Source organism: Tenrec ecaudatus, chromosome 12 (genome assembly GCF_050624435.1).
Source record: "Tenrec ecaudatus isolate mTenEca1 chromosome 12, mTenEca1.hap1, whole genome shotgun sequence".
NCBI lineage: Eukaryota > Metazoa > Chordata > Mammalia > Afrosoricida > Tenrecidae > Tenrec > Tenrec ecaudatus.
Window position 1 is genome coordinate 100,644,142 of NC_134541.1, and position 25,282 is coordinate 100,669,423.

At 45.0% G+C, this 25,282-nt stretch overlaps 2 protein-coding genes across 4 annotated transcripts in view; one reads left to right on the plus strand and one right to left on the minus strand.

The window, feature by feature from the left end:
- The window catches only part of TNFRSF17 (TNF receptor superfamily member 17), a 185,874-nt gene extending 184,692 nt beyond the window's left edge, over nucleotides 1-1,182 (minus strand). The window contains exon 1 of the mRNA XM_075528020.1: nucleotides 850-1,182. Coding sequence (XP_075384135.1) covers nucleotides 850-1,182 — 333 coding nt within the window. The remainder of the gene's footprint in view (nucleotides 1-849) is intronic.
- A 93-nt stretch (nucleotides 1,183-1,275) lies between these two features.
- GSPT1 (G1 to S phase transition 1) overlaps nucleotides 1,276-25,282 on the plus strand; it is a 38,053-nt gene continuing 14,046 nt past the window's right edge. The window contains exons 1-5 of one of the 3 annotated variants that reach the window (XM_075564277.1): nucleotides 1,276-1,330; nucleotides 19,239-19,283; nucleotides 19,397-19,438; nucleotides 20,050-20,277; nucleotides 20,958-20,991. In XM_075564277.1, coding sequence (XP_075420392.1) covers nucleotides 19,417-19,438; nucleotides 20,050-20,277; nucleotides 20,958-20,991 — 284 coding nt within the window. In that variant the 5' untranslated portion in view covers nucleotides 1,276-1,330; nucleotides 19,239-19,283; nucleotides 19,397-19,416. Of the gene's footprint in view, nucleotides 1,331-1,448; nucleotides 2,012-19,238; nucleotides 19,284-19,396; nucleotides 19,439-20,049; nucleotides 20,278-20,957; nucleotides 20,992-25,282 lie in introns of those variants that run through there. The other 2 variants (XM_075564276.1, XM_075564275.1) reach the window with 2 other exon arrangements.

Genomic DNA, 25,282 nt, shown 5'->3' on the forward strand with positions numbered 1-25,282 from the left:
GAATGTTGAAATATGTAATTCACCGTTGATGTTATCAAATTGTTCCATCGGATGATTTATAAAGACACTAATACAATCATAAAACTGGGTAAAACACAGAGGTCATCGACTTACTTTAGAACCGACTTAAGACATGCGTGGGTATGGAACCCCTTTTAAATTGGGTACAACCTGTCTTCCTCAGATACCTGTTCCACCTGTACTTCATTAGGTGGAGTTCTCTTTTATCTTCACAATAAGAATCGAATGCAGGTTCACGCCCAGGGTTTGAACCTTCCCATCTGGTCGTTAAGAACTACCTATTCTCTGTGGGTAGACTTCTTGCCTGCAATTTCAAGCCAGTTAGCGGCACTCTTGTCTAGACGGCTTGTAGAAAAAGGTCTACAATAGGAGGCTGTTCGGTCCTGGCCTCCCCATAAGCGACTTGTGGGAAATTGTAATAAGCACTCACAGCAACGTTGTTTTCCTACAGCCTGTGGCTCAGTCTAAATGGAAACTTTTGCTTTTAAACGCAACCTAGGGTGAGACGCCAAAATAAAGATCCTCAGAACCACTACAGAAAACCAGACCGCGGCCAAGGAAACCACTCTCTGGAATGTGGCACCGGGAGGCTGGACGCACCAAAAGGCAGGCGGGCACTCCGTCGAATAGGGGAGTCCTGTTCCACTTGCACAACCCTTTGCGGGGCGAGGGAAGGGGTGGAAAACTGGGTGAAGGCTTTAAATGACTAGTCAAGCAGACAGTGAGTCACGGTAAGCTTCCAGTCAGCGCCCTCCGCGGCGGGGCGGGGGCAGGGCTCCGAGCGCGTTATGAGCCACAGTAGTTGGTTGTAAAGTCTCACGGTCTTACTGCGTCTCCCACCAGGTGAACATAGGAAATGAAAGACGCTCGGCGGCGGCTCGCAAATGTGGGGCACGCTCTGGCTGGGGGCGGGGAAGAGGGGGAGGCTTCTTCGAGTTCTGAGTATATTTCCCGCTTGCAAACTGCTGCCCGGTCCCCGCGTTCTGTGCCTGACACGACTGCGCCGGCCACTCCCGCGGGCTGGAAGACCCGCCGCCCTCTGCCCGGCGCCGCGGCGCGCCTGGGCCTCCGCCCGCTGACAGGTGGGGCAGCCCAGCGGCGCCCAGCCAGCGAGCCACCTTCGCGCGCTGCCTGCCGGGAGCCGGAGCCGTTTCCGGTCATACCGGGCCCCCGAACTGCGACTCCCGTCGGCCTCCGGGAAAACCGCACCGGGGCCGCGCGGGCGCTGCCGGAACTCGTAGTTCCACCTTCGGCCGTGCCTCATAGCTGGCAACGGGGGCGGACGCGGCCGAGAACTACCGAGGCGAAGGTACGGGTGGCCGTGAGGGGACAATCCGTGCCAGGCGTGGGGTTGGCGGTGAGGCAGTCGGAGGTGGTTGGGGTTGGGTGGGAGATCCGCTCGCACACACGAGGAGGAGGGTAGAGCCGCCGCCGGTGCAGCTGCCGCCGCCGCCGCCGCCGCCGCTGCGACTGCGGAGTCGGCACAGGAGCTGCCGCCGCGCGGACACCGGGACTGTAATCGCTACCCCCGGTCCTTCGGTCTCGCCGCCTTCCCTGATCGGCGCGGCCTGCTCCTCCAAGCCCGTCGCCCCCGCCTCCATTTCCCGCCCTCTCTTCTCCACACACACGGCCCCCCCGATCATGGATCCGGGCAGCGGCGGCGGCGGCGGCGGCGGGGGGGGCAGCGGCGGCAGCAGCAGCAGCGACTCGGCACCCGACTGCTGGGACCAGGCGGACGTGGAAGCCCCCGGGCCGGGCCCGTGCGCCGGCGGCAGCGCCTCCCTGGCGGCGGCGGCTGAGGCCCAGCGGGACCAGCTCAGCGCGGCCTTCAGCCGGCAACTCAACGTCAACGCCAAACCCTTCGTACCCAACGTCCACGCCGCCGAATTCGTGCCGTCCTTCCTGCGGGGCCCAGCCCAGTCACCGCCAGCCCCATCCGGCGCCGCCGCCAACCACCACGGAGCCGGCAGCGGCGCGGGAGGCCCTCCGGGTAAAGGGCCGCGCCGGGTCGGGGCAGCCCGGGGGCGCGGGAGCCGCGGGCGGAGGGCCGGAGCCCACCTGGGTGGGAGTGGTGTGGGGGCCGGGCGCGCGCCCCGGAGGGCCCCGGGGGCGCGCGGCCTAGGGGCCCGGCCAGCACGTGGGGCGCTGACAGCGACACCGGCAGCCCTGGGTGGGGCGGCCGGGAGCCCGGGGAGCCGGCCTGTCTGCGACGGCGGGCTAGGAGGCTGCGGGCCCGGGAGACCCCGGGGGGAGCCTCAGACCCGCCCCCCTCTCCTGGGGGCCCGCAGTTACTCTCCAGTGATGGGGACCGTGGGCGACGGGCGGCTAGGGGACTGCCGCCGGCCGCGACCACGAGGCCCAGAGGCGAACAGATGGAGCTGCGGGTCGCCCAGGAGGGCGTTGAGAGCGATCCGAGAAGTTGGGGGAGACAAATGCAGGAGTTTTCACTTCCCCATTAGACCTCGCTGAGCATTTTCCTTGCTACAATTGCTATTATTAAAACTGTAATTACGTTTTAAATATCGATGGCCCCCGTACCGTCCTGAAGGAATCCCAAGATGCATTGCAGTCTTGTGATCGGCTAGAGACTGTTGGCTATCAATACAAAGATCTTCTCCTCCGCCTCCCCCTTTAGCATATTTTATGCTTGTAAAGTTCGTAAAGCGTTACAAGTTAGGGCTTCCACACGATCATAGGATAGGGTGGGAAGCCGCATTGATTTGTGTGCCTCTTTTCTCAATTGAGGTTTAGACGAAGGGAGTTGCCCTTTTGTCAGTGACACGTTTAGAATTTCCATTGCTTTAAAATCGATTGCCTGGTTTAGGTCGTTATGTATCACTCGCTGTCTGTGTTGGCGGGTCACTGATCTAGTCTTTAGACACTGAAGCACTTATTACAGCCTAATGGTTGTCATGTGCCTTTCTGCCATAGCTAATAGATATAAATATTTTCTATAGTTTAAAGTTAAGTGGTCTTTTTTTAAAAAATCTGTTATGTTGGTGCTTCTTAAGTGTTTGCCTTTGGAACAAGGACTTACATTCTCTGAAACCCACGGGGGACAGTTCTACTCTGTTCTGTACGGTCCCAACGAGTCAGAATGAGAATGGAACTGAGTTTGAGTTGTAAGTGTTGGCTTGTTTTTGGCTATTGATCTTGAAGGAATGCCGAGCATTCTCCTTTAATAAAATTTATTTCAGAGAACTGTCAGTAGTGTTAGCTTTTAAGGGAAAACAGGAGAAAAGCTCACTGTCCTTTTATTAAGTAGCAGGCTAGTGTAGGGCTGAGTCGTGGAAACCCCCAGATCCTTTAGTGGGAGCAGATGGTTGGTTTTTCCCTTTAAAGTGCTGTCTTGTAGTATCAGAAAAGTGTCCTAGGAGTTTGGTTTCTTCCAAAACTTTTGTTGGGGTTTACTCCCTAGAGGCAGAAGAATATGGCTTGAAGTTTGAGTACCACATAGTTTGGATTCGATTGGTTTATTGTCTGTGGCATTTCTTGGACTTGTGTGGGTGGTTGCTTTCTTTTTGAACAGGATTGTTTATTTCTTTGCTTAGATCATAAGCTCCCAGATTTATTTGGCCTACTGTCTCCTTTCAACAAAAAAATAACCCAGTGCCCCCTGGCAATGAAAACCCTTTTTGCTATCAGGATAAAGTAGAAATACCTGCTTTGGCAGCCCCTCCGCATCACCCCAGTGCCCCCAGGGTGGTACCTTCCACTTTGGGAAACTGGCTTCAATGGATGGAGAAACTTTGGCTATCAAAATTAGTTCACTGACAGAACAATCATCTGCCAGTTTCTCCATACCTTCTCTGGCAAATCCCTTTCATCTAGCCCTTTTCTTCCGTGGCCAGCCACCAGCATCACCGACGAGTCTTCAGACTTTGACAGTCTGCCTAGATGTCAGCCAGTGCCGTCAGTGGTCTGGGGTGGTCACTGTTGAGTGGCTGTGCACTACATTGTCTCGTGGAATGCTTTTGCCCTTCCTAATGTGCAGCTGTGTAGTGTTACTCAGATCCCTTCCTCTGTGCCACCAGTAGTTGAAGATACAAAAGTGTGTAGGGAAGTGGTTTTCAGTCTGAAAAGCCACTACACAGTGGCCAATTGAAAAAAAAATTTTTTTGTTTGGGTGTTGCTGACTTTAGAAACATTTTCTGTACAATGCCAACCAATATTAAAAACCGTAATAGGATGCCTATTAGGAAAAGAAGGGTCCACCAGATTGCGTGTTCTGGCCCATTCAGGGTTCATAAAGTGCCACTCACAGAACTTTGTTTGGAAGAAGCATTAGAAAAATTGGAAATAGCACCTAGACAGGAACTTTGAAAGGGAGTGACCACTGTAAAGTTTTTGTGTTTTTGTTTGTTTTTAAGGGAGGAAATGGACAGCAGGGCTCCCGTGTTTTTATTTGTTCCTGAGCCAGAGCTGAAACTGGTAGACTATCTGCCATTTCTTCCTAATTTAATCACTTCTCTTCAGTGCGGGCATCAGCACCCTGAGAGAGGGCGGCTCTTGTGCCCGTCTCCAACTATCCCAACTCAGGCATGGGATTCACTCTTGACCTCAAATCCCATGAAAACGGCAGAATACAGATTTTCAAAGACATGATCACAGATCATCATTAAGTGCGAATGTCATTCCCTACAGCTTCATGGGCAAAGGCAGAGGCCTTCTCGACAGCAGAGGCCCTGGAATGAATGAGATGTAGGAGAGAAGACACACAGGAGTAAATATCTGCTCTGTTAGAGACTTATTTTAACCCTTCAATGAAATGTCATTGTTATCTGTTTCAACTTTTTAATTGAAACTATTAACCAATAGTGGGTATTTTTGATAAGGTAATATGGATTTTGACACAATTAATGAGAGATATGCCCTGAGGGGCCTCTGGTGCTGGGCTTGATCAAACGAGGCCTGTTTCTTCCGATTTATGCTGTTAACACAGTTCTCACATGTTAAAAGTGGGATAGCATTTTCACATTAAATCCCAGATATGGAAAACTGGTGAACGAGATGGATCCCACTGGTCGCATAAGGTTTAATTTCCAATTTGCAACTAGATCCTTCTTGTTTATTGTTAGGTGAAAAACCGAGGTGTAGTTCTGTTAAATAATCTGGGTTTCCAGGTATCCAGAACTTCTAAAATAGTAGTACAGTGTTCTTTCCAAGTTCCCAACCTCACTGTCCTGCAAAACTGCCTTTTAAAATGAGTTAATGCACACCCCGGACCACTGTGGGAGAACTTACTGGCAGTGTAAAAGAGTACAGCCAATAAAAAGTCTGGAGCAATTCTACTTTACACCACATGGGGTCGCTGTGGGTGGCAACAAGTTTGGGTGGTGGTGTTTAATGTTAATATCCTACATAATTATAGTGTAGTTCTCCAAACCAGAAAATTGGCATTGGTATACTAATAGTTAAACTACCAATCTTAATTTGACTATCTGAGGGGGAAAGGTTGTAATTCACATTCCATAACATTTTCTATTTTAAAATATACACAAATAATTTTTTTACTATATTCACGAAGTGATACCACCATCATCATTTGGCATTAAAATCACTGGATAGTCATGTGGCTTCCGGGACCATCAGCATACAGGAAGACATCGTGTAGAGGGGCAGAGGAAGGCCCTGGACAAGAGAGATTGACCCGGTGGCTGCAACAATTGATCTTAAGCGTTGAGCAATTGTGAGGTTGACACAGGAGTGGGCAGCGTTGGGTTCTGTTGTACATAGATAGGGCCACTGTGGGTTGGAGCTGACTGGATGGTACCAACAAAAATGTAACAGCATACAGCAGGGTGTCTGCTCAGAGAGCTCTTCACTGTAATATTAGGATAAAGGCTCCCTGCTGACAAATCGTTGATTGGTGAGGCTCCCCTAGCAGACTGCAACACCTGCTCTGATGAGTCCAGTGGACCAGCCTCTCCAGTCTCCAGGGGGCAGTAAGGAGATGGGGTGGAGTGGGAAGATGACATCCGCCCCCAAGGGTGTTGGTGCTTTTAATTACAGTGCTCCTCCCTTGCCTTGATTTCTAGATAATTCGATTTTGACTCTTGTTTCATGCGTTCCATGTTTTAATGGCTTGAGTGGGGAGCGCAGGAAGTGAGCAAGGGCAGGCCTTAGTGGTGCTGGGGGAGCAGTTGTTGACTCTAGAAACTTTGGGTTGGGAAGGAAGGGAGCAGGGTCTACTGAGTGTTGTCAGTGTACTTCTATTGCATTCTTTGTTCCTTCTGGTTCACCCTTTCTGGAATTGTCATCGGTTCAATGGCTGAGATGAAAATTTGCCACATGGATTAGGGAAACCGTGTAGAGGACAAAGCCAGGGCCTTGTTTTGTCTGACAAGAGGAAGTATTTCCAAGCAGTCTTTCTGGTTGACGAGGAAAGGAACTAGATCACTTTTTGGGGTGAGTTGGTGGTATCAGAATGTCGGTTTTTTTCTTCAGATACGTGAAGGGTATCAAAACGATTGTGGAGGAATCGTTTTATTTCTATTTCATTTTTCCCACCAACTTTTTGAAGCAGTTAATCAACATTTTTGCCTGTCTCCAGAATTTTGCACTAGGCACTTAAAGTGACACCAAGGAGAATCAATTGTCATCCTTAAGGAGTCTAGAAAGGAAATAGGACAAATAACCAGTTTAGTGGAAGACAGGTTATGTTATGTAAGCATTTCAGTGTTGCCACCCTAATCACAGAAGGGTAACTGTCACTTTTATCATGTTTTACTTCGGCAAGTTTTATACTGTGTGTTTTTATGATTAAGCTTTTTTTCTCATTGAATTATAATTCAGATATATGCATAGTATTTTCAGTTGGAGGCCTAGTGGGCCTGTATTGGGCTGCTAAAAGCAAGGTCAGTAGTTCAAAACTACAAGCTGCTCTGTGGGAGAAAGATAGGGCTTTCTACTATTTGGTTTTTTGGTTGTGTGTTTCAGTATTTGGAATTTGTTAAAGTAGCACCATTTATTTAATTATTTACACTTGTTTATTTAGACTTTCTTTCATACAACACCAGAAACCAAATTCATTGCTCTCGAGTCGGTTCTGCCAGATCGCAGTTCTCCAGGCCAGAATAAGGCCGCCCCTGTGGGTTTCTCAGGTTGTACATTTTCATATTCCGCAGCAGTGCATTTGGTTGCCCGGCTTCTGGCACATCAACTCAGAATGTGTTGTTATTGCTTCATTTCTGAAAAGACTGTTGGAAAGAAAGAATCTCTGGTTGAAACTTCTGGTTTGTTTTGAGGTCCAGAGACTCTGTTTTTGATCGTTGGTTCATACAGTGGCTTCTTAGCGTGTTTCCTTGTCCTTTCAGACAAGTTTTTACAGATCTTTGGCTGGACTGTCGAGACAAGTGCACTTGGCCTTTTAGAAACGACTTTGATCTGAGGAAACCTAGTTGCTAGTCATCCTAGTTGAGCCACTTGCCTATCTTGGTGTGCTACTTTCCAGCTAAAAGAAACAAGTGTGGAGCTGACTTTGACTCCAGGCCACTTTTTAAGTGTGTCAGAGTAGATCAATTTGTTGTTGAATGGCCAAAGCCATGCCAATTCAGCAGCTTCTACACGTACAGTTCACTGACATTGATAGCAGTCTTCAAGTTGCGTACCCATTCTCACCCTTCTTGCTGTTAAGTTAGTCTCTCCCCAATAACATGAACTCCCTGCCCTTTAAGTTTCCTCTTTGACTTTGGAGTTGTTCTTGTCCATTAATCTCCTGTAGTAAATGGTGTGGAGAGCCATCTCCGAACGCTTCCGGCTTCCCTGTTGCCACAAGGTGGGAGCCAGACAAACCACCACTGTCTATCCTTCCTTACCTGTTCAGCTGTTCCTCCCACGCCACTCCCAGACAGTACTCACAATTAAGGGGCTTTCGTAGGAAAGCTAATAGGTTACAAGTCAGGATCGGCAAACAATTTTCGATCTCCTTAGCCAGCAGCCAAGTTTCCCTCCAATTCTCAGCCACACTGTAGCCAAGTCTCTCCAGTGGTTAGTCTCTGGGCTACATGGTCCCTTGGCCTTTGTTTCCATGTGCCCGGAAGCTAGCCCACCTTATCACTCTGTCCCACAGTTTCCTAGTTTAGGCCAGATAAGGAGAAGGGGCTCTTCTGAGTCTGCACAGTCTGTGATACCTCTGGTCTTGGCCGCCTCTACCTCTTCAGAGTTCATGAACATGCACCTCCAAGGTCCTCAGTTTCTGCCGCTGCTTCAAAGATGACTCATTCCTATCACCAGGGGTCAGGAACTAAAACTGACCAATCGCCTCTATCAGTGTTACTCTGTTTGCATAGCCCCACTCAAACATTGATTGGGAGCTACAGAGACTTGAATGAATAGAAGAGCCATATTAAGACACTTCACTCCACCGGGCCCAGATAAATTTGAAAAGCTCACAGTGTTCAATGCAGACATTCTTTACTAGTTAACTCAACTATTTTTGGTTTTAAGAAAGACTTAAAGGGATTTTTTGGTTTAAGGATTATGTCAAGGCAGTAGTTTCAGGGGTTCATCTACTCTCCTTGGCTCCGGAGAGTTTAGGTTCTATGACAACTTGAAATTCTATTCTGTGTTTTATTAATTTTGGATGAAGAATGTTCAGTAACATTAACTAGGCACCATCCAGTGATTCTGGGCTCATGGCAAAGGAGGCAATTAAATATTCATGGAACACCATAGGAGTTTCTTTGGCTGGTGTCCCCTCACCCCCAAGTAGATTTTCAGGCCCTTCCTGGGCACCTCGGGGTAGACTCAACTTCCAACCTTTCCATTAACAAGCAATTGCATTGTGCCACTCAAGGATTACTGAAGCATCCTTCAGTAGCTTAGTTCAAGAGTGGTGATGATAAATTCCAAGGCACATTCCAATTAGATGATTGCTTATATGTCATTTCATGTGGGGACAAAAGAATGCTGCATGCCTTAAACCTTAGTATGTCCCTGGTGCAGTTGTCTACGCTTCCTGGTTCTTTCTGTGGCAGGCAAGTGTGCTGTTAAGCAGCTGCCATGATTCGCCTTGGGGTGGCTGATTTTGGTAGGAGTAAAGTTTTCTGTTCTTTTAACTCCTTTTGGGGCTGCCAGAAATGGTTTTGGTTTATGTATGTTAAGTGGATCTCTAATTATTTTTGGAGTTGATGTGATGTAAAATTTTAAAATAGACTACTGTTGCTCTACCAGAAAACCCAACTGACTGCTATTGAGACAAGTCTGAGGGCTGAACTGCCCAGTGGGTTTCTGAGCCGGACCGCTTCCAGAGCACAAGCCTCGTCACCTTTCGCCTGTGAGTGGCTGGTGATTTCAAATTGCTGACCTTGCCACTAACAGCCCAATGTTGGACCACTCTGCCACCCAGGCTCCTTGTTGCTCTGCAGATGGGTTGATTTGTGACCGAATAAACCAGTTCATAGAATGTGAGGGCTGGAAATGACCCCAGCAGTCATATGATCACCTCATTTTCAGATCAAGAAGCTGAAGCCTATAAACGCTAAGTGAATGGCTAGGGTCACTCACAGAGTTAATGATACAGTTGAGTTTTGCCAACTGCTGGTTTTAGTGCTCATTCTGTTCACTAATGGAAACCAGAGCATGCCTCAAGCTAACTATTACCACCGTGAGTGCCACGGCCAGCATGGGTTTTCTGAGAGTGGCCCTGGAATTTGCTCTGCTTATGTTTCATTCGTAAAGGTTTTTGCCCTTTTCTTTTTTTTTATTTTATTAATTTTAACAATTTATTGGGGCTCATACAATTCTTTTCACAGTTCATATATATACATACATCAATTGTATAAAGCACATCTGTACAGTCTTTGCCCTAATCATTTTTTTCTCTTTTCTTCTTTTACCTTTTATTAGGGACTCATACAACTCTTACCACAATCCATACATATACATACATCAATTGTATAAAGCACATCCATACATTCCCTGCCCCAATCATTCTCAAGGCATTTGCTCTCCACTTAAGCCCCTTGCATCAGGTCCTTTTTTTTTCCCCTCCTCCCTCCCCCTTTCCCCCTCCCTCATATGCCCTTGGTAATTTATACATCGTTGTTTTGTCATATCTTGCCCTATCCGGAGTCTCCCTTCCCCCCTTCTCTGCTGTCCCTCTCCCAGGGAAGAGATCACATGTGGATCCTTGTAATCAGTTCCCCCTTTCCAACCCACTCACCCTCCACTCTCCCAGCATCGTCCCTCACACCCTTGGTCCTGAAGGTATCATCCACCCTGGATTCCCTGTACCTCCAACCCTCATATGCACCAGTGTACAGCCTCTGTCCTATCCAGCCCTGCAAGGTAGAATTCGGATCATGGTTGTTGGGGGGAGGAAGCATCCAGGATCCGGGGGAAAGCTGTGTTCTTCATCGATACTACCTCACACCCTAATTAACCCATCTCCTCTCCTAAACGCCTCTATGAGGGGATCTCCATTGGTCGACACTTGGGCCTTGGGTCTCCACTCTGCACTTCCCCCTTCATTTAATATGATATATATATACATATATATACATGCATATATACATATACACATATATACACATACATACACACACTTATATCTTTTTTTTTTTTTTTGCATGATGCCTTATACCTGGTCCCTTGGGCACCTCGTGATCGCACTGGCCGGTGTGCTTCTTCCATGTGGGCTTATTTGCTTCTGAGCTAGATGGCCGCTTGTTCACCTTCAAGCCTTTAAGACCCCAGACACTATCTCTTTTGATAGCCGGGCACCATCAGCTTTCTTCACCACATTTGCTTATGCACCCATTTGTCTTCAGCGATCCTATCATGGAGGTGTGCAGTCAATGATATCAAATTTTGTTCTTTGATGCCTGGTAACTGATCCCTTTGGGACCACTCGATCACACAGGCTGGTGTGTTCTTCCATGTGGACTTTGTTGCTTCTGAGCTAGATGGCCGCTTGTTTATCTTCAAGCCTTTAAGACCCCAGTCACTATCTCTTTTGATAGCCGGGCACCATCAGCTTTCTTCACCACATTTACTTGTTCACCCACTTTGGCTCCAGCCGTTGTGTCGGGAGAGTGAGCATCATAGAGTTCCAATTTAATAAAAGAAGGTATTCATGCATTGAGGGAGTGTTTGAGTAGAGGCCCAAGATCCTTCCGCCACCTTAATACTTGACCTATAAATATAGACACATAGATCTATTTCCCCATCCTCCTATATATATTTGCATGTACATGTCTTTGTCTAGACCTCCATGAATGCCCTTTGACTCCTAGCTCTTTCCTCCATCTCCCTTGACTTTCCTCCTGCCCTACTACCATGCTTCATCGCCACCTGGGCTAGAGTATACCTCTTCTCTAAGCAACCTTACCCTTGATCATTTCCCAGCAGGCCTGCCACTCCCACTTCTCTACCATTTGGGGTCCCATGTTTTTCCCTTGTCCCTGGGTTTGTTAACACCACTTCCTTACCCCCCTACCGCCCCACCCCAAGTCCCCCCAAAACTGTCGGTCCCGTTGTTTTTCCTCCAGATAGTTCATCCAGCCTGTCCTATTCAGACAGACCTGTGGAGTCACTAACATGCACGAAAACTAGACAGAGGAAAACAAAGCAACAGTATACAACCAGACAACAAAACAACAAAAACAAACCACTGACAAAGAACAGAATAAAACAGTTCACAAGAGAAAAGCTTGTAGTTAGTTCAGGGATCGTTTGCTGGCCCTTAGGAGCGTTTTCCAGTCCAGTCTGTTGGGGCACCACGCCCTGGCCCCGAAGTCCACTTTCAGCATTCCCTGGGGACCTTGCCACTCCATTCCCTTGCTGTTCCGCTGCACTCCCCCAGTGATTTGCCTCGGTGTGGTGGGATCAGGTCAGGTGCAATTCCCACACTGTGTCTCCGGTGCGGTTTTTGCCCTTTTCATGGGGCTCTGAAATGCTTGTAGTAATGATAACTTTATTTGAGTAATTAGCATATTTTAATGGCTTGAGGTTGTAGATACTGTTGATGTGCTCTACAGAAGAGAAAATTCTAGGCTCAGAAAGGTTAAATAATGTATCAAGGTCATATCCAGTAGTGCTTGCAGGAGCTAGGGTTAGGAGCTAATCTACGCTTCGTCGTCTTCCCCCCCTCTCCCCCCCGGCAGTAACTGTGCTACTCCTTTGCTTGTGGTTGGATATTAAAACTTTTTTGGTTGAAACACTTTCCGAAACAGGACTCATCCGTTTGGACTATGGCACCGTCTCCATTTTCTGTCCTAGTGGTTGACACTGTCGCAAGTCACTCTTGGGAAATATTAATGCTAGGAAATAACCTTCAACAGCTGCTGGTCATGGTCTGTAATATTTTGATTTTTTATTTTTAGTATATCGTCATTAAGGCTAAAACCCATTGGTTGTGTGTATGTGTTCTGCAGGCTTCTGCCTCTGATACCGGCTTTTATTGTTTTTCGGTACTGTCTGTGGGGACATTCATGAGGCTGTTACTATCTCTATTGTGTATAGGAAGCACTGTTGCTTTGACACTTGGCACTGTCTCAGCTTCAGGCTTTACCATCTTAAGACAGCCCTCTCATAAATATAGAATGATTTGAAAATTAAATTATGACCAGGTTTTTATTATGCTGTATTCTAGTCTCATGACAGGTGTCACTGAGAAGTACCTCCATACCAGCTCCTGCATACAACATGCTTGCAGATCTCGGAGCATTGTTCAAGGAGCTAGCTGGTTAGGTGCATATACTAGTTGCTTTTGAAAGGCACCGTTCTAGTGAGGGATGGGGAAGCCCGTCGTTCAGTAGTTTTCACCTTTTTTCTGCTTTAAAGTACCATACTAAAAAAAGTCAATTCTGACGCATAGAAACCCTATATAACAGGGAGAACTGTCCCTGGAAATTTCCAGGTTTGTAAATCTTCTAGATGGTAGTAGAAAGCCTCATCTTTCTCCCTCAGAGCAGCTGATGGTTTCAAACTGGTGACCCTGTGGTTAGCAGCCCAACGAGTAACCACTATGCTCCAAAAACAAAGAAAATAAACTCGCTGCCATTCAGTCAGTGGTGACTCATAATGACCCTCCGGGACAAGATAGTCCAGTGGGGTTCCTCCAAACCAAACATGTTGCTGTCAAGTGGATCCAAATGACCTTTCATAGCTCAGTTACTGCTATATCAGAAGAGAAGAGGCAAGGTGGCATGTGTGTAACTTGTAGAAGCCTACAGTTAATGTTGATCTGTATGTTACACCTGTGTGTTACATAGTAACAACACTATGTAATCCGTGGGCTTGGAGAGTTCAATGAGATAGCCATCAGCACATAAGGACACAATAATGAATTGCTTTTAGTTGCTGTGAAGTTGTTCAACACATGACAGTCCCCTGTGTGCAGAGTAGACCTGCTCCATGTGGTGTTCGGAAACAGGTCAGTAGGTTGCTGTCATTGGCTACTCCTGCCCTCTGCTTATGCCTTCTGTCCCTGTTTGGCCCATGATACTCAGAACATGTTAGGAGATGAAGACTGTCCTTTGTTGAATATCTAATAGATGTCAGGAGTTATGTAACATGAAATTCTGCTTTTATTTAATCCTCTGAGCAATCTTGTCATATTTCCCATAATCCATATGAAATAACTGCATTTTGCAACTTATAAGTGACAAGGTGGCTTTAAGTCCAAGAATTCATTTCCCAGTTCCTTTCTCCCACCACTCTGCTGCCCTATACGTTGATGGAGCAGCACGTGTGAAATTGATTCACTGTAGCACTGCTTCACTTTCTCTGAAAATGGGATGTTTGTTTCTCCTTTACCCTGGTGGCTAGTGGGCCACGCTTTGAGCTGCTAACCTCAAGGTCAGCAGTTTGAAGCCGCCAGATGAGGCCTTCTGCACCCGAAGTACAGAGTAGTGGTAGATTTACGGGCTGGGACCCATGCGGGCAGTGTGCCCTTGCCCTGGCCGGTCACTGAGTCAGAATTGATTCTCTGGCAGTGAGTTTGTTTTTACCAGTAAACTTTCCTTTGGGAGAATGAAGAATGGTTATTTTGTATTATGTCTGAAGTATAATTATTGTTTCCTTTCAAAGCCTAGTCTAAAAGATTTTCCCTCCAACCAGAACCACCCACCTACCATCAAGTCGATTTCAACTTAGAGCAACCCTGTGAGACAAAGTAGAACTCCCTGATCGGCTTCCAAGGCTGTCCCATGCCTTGCCCCTAAGCACTCACTCACCTCACTTGTGCGGCTTGTTTGCCCTAAGCCAAGCATGCCCCTTATCTGTCAGGAACAAGACACCGCTTTCCTCAACACTTCATGCCATTAGAAAACACTGCGCTGGATTCCTTATTACGGATGTGGTTTTTATTTGGCAGCAATTTTTAAGTTTTGTTTTATGAGTTCTGGATTCATTATTATTTGTAACTCACTCTATGGACCCTCAGGTGATTCCAAGGCCCTTGTCTCTTTGCCTTTTAGAGCATTGTTTTGTGTCTAGAACCTAATCTTTATTTTCAATTATTCGGTTGAACATACATAAAATTACTATTTTACATTGCTAAAAGTTTTTAAATGCTTCCTCTCAATCTCTACTCGTCTCTCTGGTAACAACAGTTCATGCTGTTACTGAGGTTCAGAGGCCCTTTTTTTCCTCCCTAAGGTTTATTTCAGCAGTCTGGGTGTGTCCATCCGTACGTATTGCACTGCTAACTGCCAGGTAGGTGGTTAAAAAAACCACCAGCGGCTAGTGGGGCTGGGGGCTGGGAGTTGAAGCTGTCTACATCCAGATTCACAACCTCCAAGACCCTCTATTGCATTGCTGTGATTTGGAACTGACTTGATGGCAGTGGGTTTTTAATTTTATTTTGTTAAAAATACAGCTGGCACAATATACTTACCAGTTCAAGAGCTTCTCCGGTACATACAATTCACCAAGTTGTGTAATTGTTCTTTAGCCTACTAGTCCAAGTGGGTCCTCATTAACATAAGCTTACTGCTGTCTTAGATTCTTGTCGAACCTTTTGAGTTATTGGTGTCAGTTTGACCCCATTTAGTTCTTAACGAGGGCAATGCTCAAAGGAGACATGTTTTACTAGTTCAACTAAACTGTTCCATTTTAAGAAAACTTGAGAGTATATTTTTAACATTCAAAGATTATCTTGGGGCAGTAGTTTGCAGGTTCATCCAGCTTCCATGATTCCAGACTAGAATCCATGAGAATTTGGTGGTGTAGGTGAGGTCAGTATTTGCCCTTCTGTGATTGTTTTTAACACATTCAGCAGAATGTCTTTAAGCTCTGTCCATCTTGGAGCATGTATCAGAACTTCAGTTCTCTATTCATTTATCTTATTGGTCAAGTTTTAAGTACTATATGGTATGTGTGTACCACATTTTAGTCATCCGTTCATCTTTTGGTTGACTGTTTTCGTCCTCTGACTATTGTGAATAGTCCTGCAGTTAGCATTGGTGGGCAGGTCTCTCTTTTGAGCCTCTGCTTGCAAGTCTTGGTTATTTATCTAAGAGTGCAATTGTTGGGTCATATAAAATAGTGGTTCTGTTTTGGGTGGGTTTACTTTTTAGGAACCACTGCCCTGTTTTCAGCAAGTGCTTTGCCCACCAGCAATGAATAAGGAAGGTTCTTCTTTCCTTGTATCCTTGCCAACATTTGTTACTTTCCTGTTGCTTTTATTTCTCATCTTGGCTCTCCTCCTTAAAAAACCTCACTGCCATTGAGTCAATGCCGACATAGCGACCTACAATTGCCCCTTGAGTTTCTGAGGCTGTAACTGTTTACAGGAATAGAACGCCCCATCTTTCTCCCATGGAGCGAGTTGCTGGTGGTTTAGAACTGTGATCCTTGCTGACTGCAGCCCAACAGCTAGCTGCTGTGCCACCAGGCTTCCTTTGGTTATCCAAATGGGAGTGAAATGACATCTCGTCATGGTTTTGATGTGCATCGTTCTCTGATGGCTAATGATGCTGTGCATCTTTTCATGTGATTGGTTACCATTTGACATCCTCTGTGGTGAAATATCTGTTTAGGGTCTTTGCTCTTTTTATGATGGGGTTGTCTTTTAGGTTTTATGTATATTTTGCATATTCAATTCTTGACAGATACGTGGGTTCTAATAACATTCTCCTAGTTGACAGCTTGTCTTTTCACTTAAAAAATCATTTTAGTGGGGGCTCGTACAACTCATCGCAATCCATACATACATCATTGTATCAGCACGTTTGTACAGTTGTTGCCATCATCATTCTCAAAACATTTGCTTTCTACTTGAGTCCTATCAGCTCATTTTCCCCTCCCTCTCCCCTCCTCCCTCCTTCACAAACCCATGATAATTTATAAATTATTATTTTGTCATGTCTTACACTATCTGAAGTCTCCTTTCACCCACTTTTCTGTCGGTGGGGCGGGGCGGACAGGCAGGAGGGTGTTATATGTAGATCATTGTGATCGGTTCCCCCTTTCTCCCCCACCTTCCCCTTCCCCTGCCCTGGTGTCACTACTCATCACTGGTCCTGAGGGGTTAATCTGTCCTGGATTTCCTGTGTTTCCAACTCTTATCTGTACCCATGTACGTGCTCTGGTCTAGCCAGATTTGTAAAGTAGAATTGGGATCATGATAGTGGGGGGGAGGGGCGGAGGCAGCATTAAAAGAACTAGAGGAAACTATGTTTCATTGGTGCTATTACCCCAGTTGGCTCTTCTCCTCCCTGCCACCCTTCTGTAAGGGGATGTCCATTTGCCCACAGATGGGCTTTGGGTCTCCACTCCACACTGCCCATAATGTTTTGTTCTTTGATGCCTTGGCACCTGATTCCTTTGACATCTTGTGATTACACAGGCTGGTGTGCTTCTTCTTATGGGGTTTGTTGCTTCTCAGCTAGATGGCCACTTGTTTGCCGTTAAGACCCCAAATGCCTTTTGATAGCCAAGCACCATCAGCTTTCTTTTTTTTCCTTTTTTCCAGCTTTCTTCACATTTGCTTATGCACCCATTTGTACAGTGATCATGTCAGGAAGGTGAGCATCATGGAATGCCAGTTTAATAGAACAAAGTGTTCTAGCCTTGAGGGAGTGCTTGAGTAGAGGTCTATGTCCATCTGCTACCTTAATACTAAATCTATAAATATATGCACATAGATCTATTTCCCCATCATCATATATAAATATGTTTACATATGCACGGGCCTATATTTAGACCTCTATAAATGCCCTTTGCCTCCTAGTTCTTTCCTCTGATTTTCCTCTTGTCCCCCTATCATGTTCAGCCTTCATTTGCCCTTGATCCTCTTGGTTACCTTGTCCTTGATTAAGCCCTACCATGCCTTCTACACCCTCCTCGCCATTGATTTTGGATCACTTGTTGCTCCCTTGTTCCTGGATTTGTTAACACCCACTTTCTCCCCCCACCCCACCCCAAACTTCGGTCCTGTTGTTTTCTCTTCCAGATTGTTTATCCTGCCTATCTTTTCTAAATGGACCTGCAAAGATAATAAATAATATACACAGAAAACAGGACAGCAAAACAAAACAACAACTACCACCACAATAAAACCAATGACAAAAAATAAAAGCTTGTAAATAGTTCAGGGTTTGTTTGTTGACCTTTAGGAGTGTTTTCTGGTCAAGTCTGATAGGATGCCACGCCCTGGCCCCAAAATCTATCTGTTCCCCTTGCTGTTCTGTTGCACACTCTTAGTGTTTCCCCTCAGTGTGGTGGGGTCAGATCGGGTGCAATTTCTGCACTGTGTCTCCAGTGTTGTCCCCATAGCACTACGGGTCAGCGAGGGGCATCGTGTCTCATATGGAGCTGGCCCTATTGTCCTCTCTGTGCTTTGGCTGCTCTGAGCAGGAATATCATCCTCAGGCCTTGATGGGCCAGGATGTGTTCCACTCTCTCTCTCTCCCGTGTGCTCTGATCAGACATGTCCCTCTCCCTGAACTGTAGTTTCAGTGCTGTCCTCTGAAGTGAATTATTCTGTGGGGAGGGTGGCTGTCCAGGTAGCTGGCCCCTCAGTCTTTTCACTTTTTTTAGTCATCTTTTGTTTAACAAAGATTTTTTTTCCCAGGGGAGGGGGGGGTCCAATTTATTTATTTTGTCTTTTGCTGTTTTGCGTTTGTTGTTATATTAAGTAATCTGTTGAATACTAGGCTTTTTATGGTTTGGATTTGCATGTTTAGGTCTTTGATTCATTTTGAACATGGTTTGTGAGGAAGCATGGATCATATTTCATTTTTCTGCCCGTAGAAATTCAATTTTCCCAGTTTATCGAAGAGATTCTTCTTTCCCCACTTCTTGGCATCGTTGGAGTTGTCTCCTATGCACAAGCTATAAGGGTTTGTGTGTATTTCATAGACTTGATACAGATGTATATTTCATGCTACCAGGGTTAATTTACTCAAGGATCTCATGAAAGTATTCTATGGAATCTGAAAAAGGGCTGCTCTACTGACTTCTTGGACTAGAGCTTTACCAAGGGATAGTCTAGCACAGCAGTTCTCAAACTGGGTCGTGACCCCTTTGGGGGTCGAACAACCCTTTCACAAGGGTCGCCCAATTCATAATTGTGGCAAAATTACAGTTATGAATTAGCAACGAAAATATATTTATGGTTGGGAGTCATCACAACATGAGGAACTGTATTAAAGAGTCACAGCATTAGGCAGGCTGAGAACCACTAGTCTAGAGAAATAAACTATTTTATTGCTCTTGTTTGTTGAGCAAATTCTTATAAACATGATCTTTGCTAGCTTGTAGGTTTCTTTTATAATATTTATGAAGAAACAGTTTACAAAACAAATCAAGAGAACAAATATATCATGAATAAACTTTTTTTTTAATTTCCCTGGTTTCTGTGAATATATTTTCAAGAACTGAAAAGCCCTGTGCCATTGAGTCAGCCCCACTTGGCATGAAACTGCTTATTGGGATCTCTGAGAATAGTAGATTGCACTCACTACCCTTTCTCCTGCAGAACAGCTGGTGGACATAAACCAATCATGCCTATGGCAATCCAGTGCTTAACCCACTGAGCCACCAGCCCCTTCCGTTAATGCCCCTTCCGTTAATGATTAGTTGGTGATGTTTTTATTAAAGAAAATGAAACAATAGCGTCTAGTTGAAAACTTGTAGTTGTTACTGATCTGAACTACTGGATTTTTGTTACATTTTAGCAACATATGTTTACAATGTTTTAAACAATAAAAGGAAAGTCCATGTCAGGTTCCAATTTTTCATTATGGAATTTATTTCTATTTAAACAGCACCTGTGGAGCCTTCTCAAGAGGAACAGCCACTGTTGTGTGAAGGTAATTTTCTATGATGTGATTCTTTAACAGCCTGATTGAAAAAACATGTTTGTGGTGGATAAAGCTGGCTTGTGCCTGGTAAATATACATTGTATTCTCGATTTCTTGTCTAGGTTCAAATTCAGCTGTTAGCATGGAACTGTCAGAAGCTGTTGGTAAGAAAATTTCTGACCTCATTAATACAGTAAAATGAGACATGTCAATGTAAGCATTAATGCATTGTAGTGCCTGCAGTCAATTCTTTGCTACCAAGATCTAGAAAACAGCAAATTGGATATAAGCAAGTTTGTGGTAAGTTTAGTCAATGCAGAGATAATAGAATTACTTGGAAGATTGCTGCCAGGAACTTCAGTAATGGTATTCTGTCTTCCTTTTCTGTGAGTTTTACAAAGTTGGTTTATTGAAGTTACTTATACTTTTCCCTGGCTCGCCTTAAACTTTCCTTTTTCTTCCCCTGCCAGGGCATGGGGACAGTGGAATAATTGGGCTGTTAGGAATGTTAGATCTCTTGTTTACATTCTGTTTGTCCTGATGAAAATGAGGCATTAATTACTCAGATAGCAATCTCTCGGTCTCTGAGTCAGAGCTCTCTTATGTCAGCAAGTAATCCAGCTTGAAAGCCATTAGCCATTTCTGTTGAGAAAGAGATTTTCCAGCTTCCCTGTCACTGAACATGAAGAAATGGTGCCGAATGTGCCCAGTTCCATTGGGTGTTAAGAATAAGCCACAGGTTGTAAGGATACTAAATGAAAACGGCTTCTTTTAGTAGAGAATGGAGAAACAGACATGTCTCCGGAAGAATCATGGGAACACAAAGAAGAGCTAAGTGAAGTGGAGCCAGGGCGTGGTTCCTTGGGTGATGGACGGCCGCCAGAGGAGAATGCCCAAGAAATGATGGAGGAAGAAGAGGAAATGCCCAAACCAAAGTCTGTGGTGGCACCTCCTGGCGCTCCTAAAAAAGAGCATGTTAACGTCGTGTTCATCGGGCATGTCGGTAAGTTGCACGTATAGTGCCCGTGAGAAATGGCCAGTTCCTGGATGACTACAGCAAATAGCTGGTTTAGCTACAGGAGGATGTGTAGTGGAAACCAAACGGAATCTAAAAGGTCTTGGGTTGTTTTGAGGGGAGTAGAAAGACTCACATTTATTCTATGGAACTGCTTGTGGTTTCGAACTGCTGGCCTTACGGTTCACAAGACAACACAAAACCCATTCTACCACCAGGGTTCCTTTTTTAGTAATACAAGGAGGTTTCAAAACAGTGGCTTTTGAAAGCATTTCCTGGGCCAGTTAAATTCATCAAGGCAGAGAGGTCAGCTCAGAAAGGGCGGGACGTGGGGGGCAGCTATTTTGGAGGATCCCAAAGACATAATCTTCACAGGTCTTATTGTTCCCCCAAGTCAAAGAACATAGAAAAGGAACATGATTTTGAAGGTGCCCAGACTGCTGTAAGAGTACCAAATTCTTTGGGGAAAGGTTGAGAGATGGGAACATTACCTGTAGAAGTGTGTAGACCTAGATGAGACCATGTGGAGGAACACTAGCTTTTACATTTTGATGGTTTTGTTTAATAATGGTTTCTGTGGTTTTGTAGCGATAGTTTTTTACTTAGCTTCATGTAGGAGGGTTTTTTAAATTGTTTTTAACATTTGGTTTTCATGTTGTTAATTTTAGATGCTGGCAAGTCGACCATTGGAGGACAAATAATGTAAGTATCTTGTTAACCCTTTCACGACAGTGAAAAAATTAAGATTTTTATTACTTTTTTTTAAATTAATGGAATGCATGCTGTATTATTGAGTGTTTAAACTTTTAGTAAGTGATAAGAATTTTGAGAAAATCTATGTGAGAACCTGGGAGGAAGGACTATGTGGCACACATATGTCTCCCTTGGAGTTAGAATTCTATGGGATACGTGAGAGGCTTTAAAAGTTTCGTGGAAAAAATGGAATGGAAAGATAATGACATTCTTCCACAAGCTTTTTGAAGCCCCCTGGTGTGTTCCTTGGGACTCGGCATCACCTTCTAAATCCTTGGCAAGTGTATTCCATGATTGACACTGGAAAATGCAGTCTTAGTACAAAAGAGGCATTGTTGCGGAAAACACAACTTCAAAATAACGAACAGGAATTTAGAAATGGGCGGCCTAGAAGGCTTATCTTGTGCACAAAGCCAGCAAAGAACAGTGTCATGCGTTCACACTACAAGGGTCCACAGGCCCATTGCTGCCCATCTCTTGCATCTCAACCACTTGTCAGGGATGTAGGGCTTCCCCATAAACCTGATAGGCAGAAAACATGGAGGGGAGCTCTGTAAAGGAAAGACCTTCAAAGAGCTCATGAAAAATGGAATTTTCTGACATGAAGCCCTCGTGTATGCCATAGAGGTCCGTCTAACCAACCAAATGCTAGTGAGTTAATGATTCATTGGTTTTCAGGCCTTGTTAAGCATTGACATAAAGGAGCTAAGACAAGTTAAAATATGGTACTCTTTAAGGGGGGAGGCTGACTTAAGTCATTTTTGCCATGTGATGATTCTTAACTGTTAGTTGCATTTTAGGGTTTCCCAAAAATTGTTTTGTTCTCACTGTCTGACTCTTGTGGAACAAGAATTATTTCTGAAAGCTGTCTTTTATGTTTTACGAAAACAAACAAAAACCCACCAGCTTGGTTACAAGAAATATTAGTCTGCTTGGAATGTTTTTTACTTGAAAGCTGTGATCCAGCTCTTGAATCTAATTGAGGGGTGGGCTTCTCAACCCCTGCCCATTTATCAGCTCTTAAATATATATAGATATAACCAGACTAGTAATCTGGCTAACAAACTAAAATCAATTTTTATCATTTATTGAAGCTGCCAAGGTGTGAAAATGGCGTTTAATGATGGACGGTAGTATCAGAAAATCTGTACTTCAAAGGCCCTAAATTTCCATTCGATCTATACTCTAAACCAGACCTAGTTCATAGACTTGGTCATTGGAGCCGTGCTTGCTTAAGTAATCTCAGTTGTGATCTTGCCAGTTCCTCCTGAAAATGCCTCTAATGGAGGCCTTCAACCATGGATAGACATGGAGGGTCCACTAGGCGGTGTGTTTTATGGGAATGATGGTGACAGGGCAGTCTTCATTGGCATCTCCTGGGTTCTATACTCACAAGCTTCAGGGCACCGCTGTGTGGGTGACTACATGAGACCACAGAGAGGAGAACCCAAGGCAGGGCTGCTGTAACTAGGATAGGGTTGAAGTTCAATAGTAAGACTTCATTGTCTGGAAAAACTTTGTTCTATACCTGCCCCCATTGTTATAGCATTTTGATTTATTTTAAAAACTGACAATTTCGACTTAAAAAAAGCTTTCGGAAATACTGGTTTCCATATATCCTTTATTCTGCTTGCCCTAGTGTTAACATATTTCATTAAAACTGGGTTCATTTAAAAATAATAAAAAACCAAAACTAGGTCATTGGCATTGGTGCTGCAACACTATGACTTCAGCTGTGAACTGTATTTGAACCTGAGTTTTGACTCTGCCTTTTTTTCTCTTCCAGAATCCCATGTTGCATTTAGCTGTTGTGTCTCTTTAGTTCCTTTAATCTGTGACTTATCTTTTCACAACTTTGATAGTTTTGACGTTGTTTATGGACGGACCCCTTGTTGGGTAGTAGGATGATTATGCACTGGGTTGCTAACTGAAAGGCCAGCAGTTTGAAACCACAAGCCACTCCAAGGGGAAAGAGGAGGCTTTCTACTCCCACAAAGAGTTAAAGTCTTTTAAAATTTGCGAAGGCAGTTGTACCCTGTTCCACAGTGTTGTTATGAATTGGAATTAACTCGATGGCAGGCAGTGAGTTTGTTTTTGGTGGTGTAATGGGTTTTTCGTTCTTTTTGGCTTGGTGATATAGTGGGTTACACTTTGAATTACTTAACTGCATGGTCAGCAGTTGGAACCCACCAGTCACTTTGTAGGACAAAAATGAGGCTGTCTGCTCCCATAAAGAATTACAGCCTCAGGAGGCCAAAGGGGTGGGGGAATGGCAGGGGGGCAAGCAATTCCACTCCATGGAATAAGATCACTATGCATTTGGATTGGCTTGATGGCAGCCGGTTGTTGGGAGGCTAAGTTCGTTTCAAGAATGTCCTTCAATTTGGCATTGAGTAATGTTTCTTGCAGTTAGATCAAGGTTGTGTATTTGAGGGAAGAAAACTGTAAGGAGCTGTGTCCTTGTCTTCTGTCAAGGGTACATGGTGGTAGAATTGGGATCATGATAGGGGGGTGGGGCTGGGGGAATAAGCATTTAGGTAATAATGGAAAGTTGTGCTTCATTGTTGCTACACTGCACCCTGACCCTTCCATAAGGGGATGTTCAGTTGCCTTCAGATGGGCTTTGGGTCCCCACTCCATATTCCCCCCTCATTCACAATGATACGAATTTTTGTTCAATGCCTGAAACAATCCCATTTGACACCTCATGATCACTCAGCCTAGTGTGCTTCTTCCAGGTGGGCTTTGTTGCTTCTGTGCTAGATGGCCACTTGTTTACCTTAAGACTTTAGAACTCCAGACGCTATATCTTTTCATAGCTGGGCACCATCAGCTTTCTTCACATTTGCTTACGTACCCACTTTGTCTTCAGAGATAGTGTTGGGAAGGTGAGCATCATGGAATGCCAGTTTAATAGAACAAAGTATTATTACATTGAGGGAGTGCTTGAGTGGAGGCCCAAAGTTCGTCTGCTACCTTAATACTAAACGTATAAATATATGCACATAAATCTATTTCCCCATCCTCATATATAAATATATTTACATATGTACATGCCTTTATTTAGACCTCTATCTATGCCCTTTGCCTCCTAGTTCTTTCCTCTATTTCCTTTCCTCTTGCCCACTTTCATGCTCAGCGGTCATTTGGGTTTCAGTAATTCCTCTTGGTTACATTACCCTTGATCACGCCCTACCAGGCCTCCTACACCCTCCTCACCACTAATTTGAATCACTTGTTGCTCCCTGGTCCCTGGGTTTGTTAATACCACTTCCTTTCCCCCCACCTCCCCCTTTTCCATGTCCACCACGGAACCGTCAGTCCCATTGTTTTCTCCTCCAAATTGGTCGTCCAGCCTATTTTACTTAAACAGACCTGCGAAGATAATAACATGCACAGAAACAAGACAGAGCAAAACCAAGCAACAAAAGAAAACAAAGCAACAACAAAAATCCAATTACAAAAAAAACCACAACTACAACATAAAAGAAAGCTTGTAATTAGTTCAAAGACTGTTTGTTGGCCTTTAGGAGTGTTTTCCGGTTGAGTCTGATGGGGTGCCAAGCCTTGGCCCCAAAGCCTATTTTTGGTACTCCCTGGGGACTTCATTGCCATGTCCCTCTCCCTGAGCTGCAGCTTCAGTGCCATCCTCTGAAATAAATTCTTCTTGGGGGAGGGGCAGCTGTCCATGTAGTTGGGATAAGGGCCGGCCCCTCAAACTTCTCCACTGGTTCCCTACTTCATGCTGGCATGTTACATTCACATCTTGGAGCACCGGATTGAAGTTTGGTCCCTCTTTACCTGTGGAGATATAAACAAATACCCTTCCCTTTGGTGGGTTAATGTCATGTTACCCCGCTACCCATTTCTCTTTTTCCTTACCCCCACCCCCCTCCATTTTAGTTGGCTACCATATGTTTCCCTGGATTTGGTCTGGCCCCTGTCATACTACCTGGTCCTCGCCCCAGGAATGTTTGTATACAGCTTTTTCCCTATGTCCCTTTTTTAAGCTTACCTCAGAGGACTCATGTTGTATTTGCCCTTTTGTGCTTGGCTTACTTCACTTAGCATGATTTCCTCCAGTTTTTCCCATGTGGTGATGTGCTTCATGTGTTCATCACTGCTTTTTAGCGATGTGTAATATTCCATTGTATGTATGTACCAGTTTTTTAATCCACTCGTCAGTTGATGGAAATTTGGGTTGTTTCTAACTCCTAGCAATTGTGAACTGCCGTGATGA